We start from the raw sequence: 4224 nt of genomic DNA on the forward strand, positions 1-4224 counted from the left end.
CATGGATGGATGGATGGATGGATGGATGGATGGATGGATGGATGGATGGATGGATGGATGGGTTGATAGATAGATGGTCTTGTTTTGAGTCAGAGGTATTACACACGTGTGATCTTTAGGTCATGATCTACATTCTGATCTATGCTCTGTCAGACTGTTTTTTTCAGTCATCTCCATTAGTAGCTTTGAAATATTTTACAATGACTTTAATGTCCCACTGCTTATCCTTTTCTCAACAGTGTTTTAAAACCCAGGATTATCAGGATGGTTTCCAGACTTTGTTTGCCAACTGCTGGGGGAGCTCAACAACACACTGTACAGAGGGCAGTCCTACAACTTTTTGACAATATGTTAATATTTACATACTAAGTAAAGGATGTTTTTTATGTCACTGTGAAAATAGTTCACAAAAATGTACATCCAAAGGAAACTAGTTTAGTGGCAGCACTAATTCTAAAGTTTAGTTTGCTACCTTGCTGGGATTTCAAACCCAGAGGCAGTAATTATCCAAGAAACAGAAAATCTTGGCATCATTTTAGAATAGATTTTAAATTTTTATTACAACTTCAGTAAACTTTTATTTTTTTAACCGTTATTATTTTTGAATCCTTTTAAATGAAGAATAAACTGGATTGAAAAAGGTTGTATATTAACTAAAAAGGTCTTTTATCAAACTTAATAGGAACATTTTCAGCGTTGGAATTTACACATCTCCTATTCATAGATTTGAATTTAAATCAGCCAAAATAGAAAAAAAACATTTAATCAAATAGTTACACCACTTTAACTGGCGAAATTTAAACATCTATTTTTTTAAATGTGTGTGCCAAAAGTGAAACGTTTTGTCTGAATCATCTGATCCTAAATGATACTTTAAATAAGGACCACTAATGATGGAAGGATTCCAATTAAAGTGGGGGCACTTGACATATTTCCATTATTGTTTTGCATTAATGATGCTTCAACAGATCTGGCTGACCGCTATGGAATTGGGACAGCTGATATAGCTGCAACATCATTGTAATCTGCTGCACACAGCTCACTCCCCCCCATTGCTTACCAGATGCATCCTAAGCTCAACCCTCTGGGCAATTTAAAACAATAAAAAATGTCACACTTAATTTGCAGTAGAATAGTTTATATCTCACATTAGTACAAAATAAAACACAATTCAATCATTCAATAAATTTATTTAATGCAAGCGAGGCAGTTTTCATTATTTTTGGACTCAGGGTATGTGCTACACTGACAGAGCTTTGCTCCCTCACAGAGGCAACATTGCTTAAGCCAGTACTTATAATCCTATGTTGTGTCATAAATATTCCAGTAAACATAATTAAATACTAACATAACTGAAAAATAACTATATCTACATCAGCATATCCCTTCTGTTGAATCTGTATTTACAGCAAAGTTCGAAGATTTTGAGATTGCACAAGCCCTCCAAAGAATTTCAGATTAATGCTTTGCGTAAATGTTACAAACTGTGTGCCAAAGAAAAGTGGCTCAAAGGGTTAAATAATTAAAATATTTTTTTAATATTTCATTCTGATAACTTATTTATAATACATATAAAGCAGAGGAGCTGTGTATATTCTTTGCTACTCTCTTTCCTCCAGATCCTCCTCTGGTGCAAACCTTTTCCCCGGGTGTTGTCTCTTCTCCTGACTTTTGATGTTTTCCAGAAAGTCGAGCAGCAGGCTGGTCTTACTGCAGCTGTCAGAGTCCAAAACTTCACATGGGTTGCTGGTGCTTAATTCCGGGCTGGAGTTATCCCAAAAGCGTTTCCCTGGATGCTGACGCTTCTCCAGCTCGCTCGCATCTTCCTCTCCATCCTCAAACAAGCCCGCCTCTCCGTCCTCTTCTTCCAGAAAGCGCTTACCTGGGTGTTGGCGCTTGCTGTGCAGCACCAGGTAGCGCTTGCCCGGGTGCTGTCGCTTTGAAAGTTCGCCGAGCAGTGCGGTGGGGTTGTCGGGGATGTACTCCACGGTGGAGCGCTTCCCTGGATGCTGCCTCTTCTGGAAATCCAGGAACGAATGCACCTCGTCTTCGCGCTTGCCGGGGTGCTGTCTTTTCTGCACATCCCAGAGCTGCGCGTCGTCGCCCCCTTCTCTTCTGCCCGGATGCTGCCGCTTCTCCAGATCCTCCAAGTACCGTTTACCGGGATGCTGTCTTTTTGTCATCCATTCTGGCTGAGAGAAAATCCCATCTGGAAAAAAGGGGATGGATGACTTCTTTAGTATTATTTTTACCTACTGGATTTGTAGGCTAGAGTGCGACAGGAATGACTTTACAGTAACACCACACTTTGCGTCGTGCGTAAAATGCGCACAAAATAGCTTCTTCTTGCGCAATCAAACACCTTTTGGGGATACAAATAAAATCTCCAACATTATTACATATACTTATTTATGGATACATTCAGGATTATGTTCACATGAAATATTTTCCCAAAATCTACTTAAAACATAATTCCCTTTTGAGACCTGAGTCACTTTGATCTGCTTCATTGTCGACTTTCTTTCTTAAAAAAACACAAAACATACGCAAATCATGAGTCTTACGCACCATTTCTGTCGTTTTCATTTTGCAGCTTTTTGAGAATAGAGCGTAACAGGATGTCCTGTGCCCTCTGTAGTATAATGTTGTCAATAGTGGTACTTCGGTCCATCTCATCCTCAGCAGGGAGACCCTGTTCTTCTGACACCGCCAAGTTGCAGATCAGAAAAGATGCCAAGACGAAGAGGCTTGCCGGTTTCATTGCTTTTATTTTTCCCTAGACTAAGATAGAAAGAAAAAAAATCTAGTTAAGATGTTATTAACAGTCATGTTTCAATTAGAAGAGGAGTTGTAATAAGTTAGTCGTATGCACTGCAAAAAAATGAAATCTAAATAAGTATTTTTTTTCCTAATATAAGTGATTTCTTTCTTGAATTGTGGAGGAAAGTAAGACACTTTACATTTAAGATAAAAAAAAACAATTGCATTGTCTTATTTCAAGGACATATTATCTAATTATCTTCTTGTAAGCGTAAAAAATACTCATTCTATTGGCAAATCATCTTTTTTAAGGGTAAAATTAAGGGTAAATGCACTTAATTGAAGATTTTCTTAACTTTTTTGCAGTGTAAGACTGTAATACACACATAAAAATATTTGAAAGTCTTAGATGCAGAAAAACTCTATGCAGCCAGGTAAAATAAAACATACACTCAAATCTAGATTGTGTTTTAAGTGTTTGAAGGCAAAGCTGCAGGTTCACCTGAAAAGTATTGAAGTTCTCTTCGTTCCCACCCAGAGGCACCGCTGGCAGTGATGATGATGGTTTCTCTCCCCCTTCTCTGAGCTCTTGGTGGTCCTTAAGGACAGATCCTGGAGGTTTATGAGCTGACAGCGTCTTCCCTCGCTTTTATACTCCCCGATCACTGCCGTCACACAATCCCCGGAGTCATTTTTCTGAATCCCTCGATCCTACTGATGTCACCAACTCGTGCGCAATGGGTTATGTGAATGAACGCTTCTACAAGAACTGATTCCCACTTTGGCTTTTTGAAAAACAAAGATAAACCTTGCACTAAAGGCTATTATGGGTTTAGTTTAAAAAAAAAATAGTTTTCATTAATGGATGTTATGTACTTTAATGCTTTTGTTTCATTTTAATCCGATTTTCTTTATCTAGTTTGTCTCCTCAGGTCAGACTTTCATTTTTCTTATTTGTCCCTGTTAAGAAACCTAAAGGTCTCCCATGACTGAAGTGAGATGAACTTTATTTTATATATATATATAAATGCCAAAGTCAGAGGAGACAGGATGGTGAGCAAAGCTGCTTTGGTGCTGTAGCACAAAGAATACACTTTATAGTCACGATGCGGCGCTGCTGAATGTGCCAGAGTCAGAGTCTGGCAGTCAGTGGCGGTTCTAGACAAAAATGTACTAGGGGGCCAGGAGGGGGCCCGCGTGTGTCCATGGGGGCCCAAAAAAGCATGAAATAAAAAAACAGGGCAAGGGATTCAAATATATTAAGAGAGCTGCATGAAGTCAAATTTATATTCAATTAGGTTGAATTAAAATTCTATGTCTTATTAGGTCAATATACAATCATAATTTAGGAATTTTACATATTTTTGACTTAAGTTAAAGTTTTCGATAAAATCTGAATTAGAACTCAAGAAAAACGGATAAATTCAGCTTTAAAAAGAGCATTTTTTTGTTAAAAAAAAAACA

At 38.0% G+C, this 4224-nt stretch overlaps 1 protein-coding gene across 1 annotated transcript; it reads right to left on the bottom strand.

Annotated features, from left to right (window-relative positions):
- Positions 1-1538: 1538 nt before the first annotated feature.
- Positions 1539-3382, bottom strand: trh (thyrotropin-releasing hormone). Its single transcript, XM_015394730.1, has 3 exons — positions 3263-3382; positions 2569-2781; positions 1539-2209 (listed from the first exon to the last, which is right to left on the bottom strand). The coding sequence occupies exons 2-3, from the start codon at positions 2759-2761 to the stop codon at positions 1602-1604; spliced, it is 801 nt and encodes a 266-aa protein (XP_015250216.1). The 5' UTR covers positions 2762-2781; positions 3263-3382; the 3' UTR covers positions 1539-1601.
- Positions 3383-4224: the final 842 nt, after the last annotated feature.

Source organism: Cyprinodon variegatus, unplaced genomic scaffold (assembly GCF_000732505.1).
Source record: "Cyprinodon variegatus isolate N-32 unplaced genomic scaffold, C_variegatus-1.0 Scaffold706, whole genome shotgun sequence".
NCBI classification, from domain to species: Eukaryota; Metazoa; Chordata; class Actinopteri; order Cyprinodontiformes; family Cyprinodontidae; genus Cyprinodon; species Cyprinodon variegatus.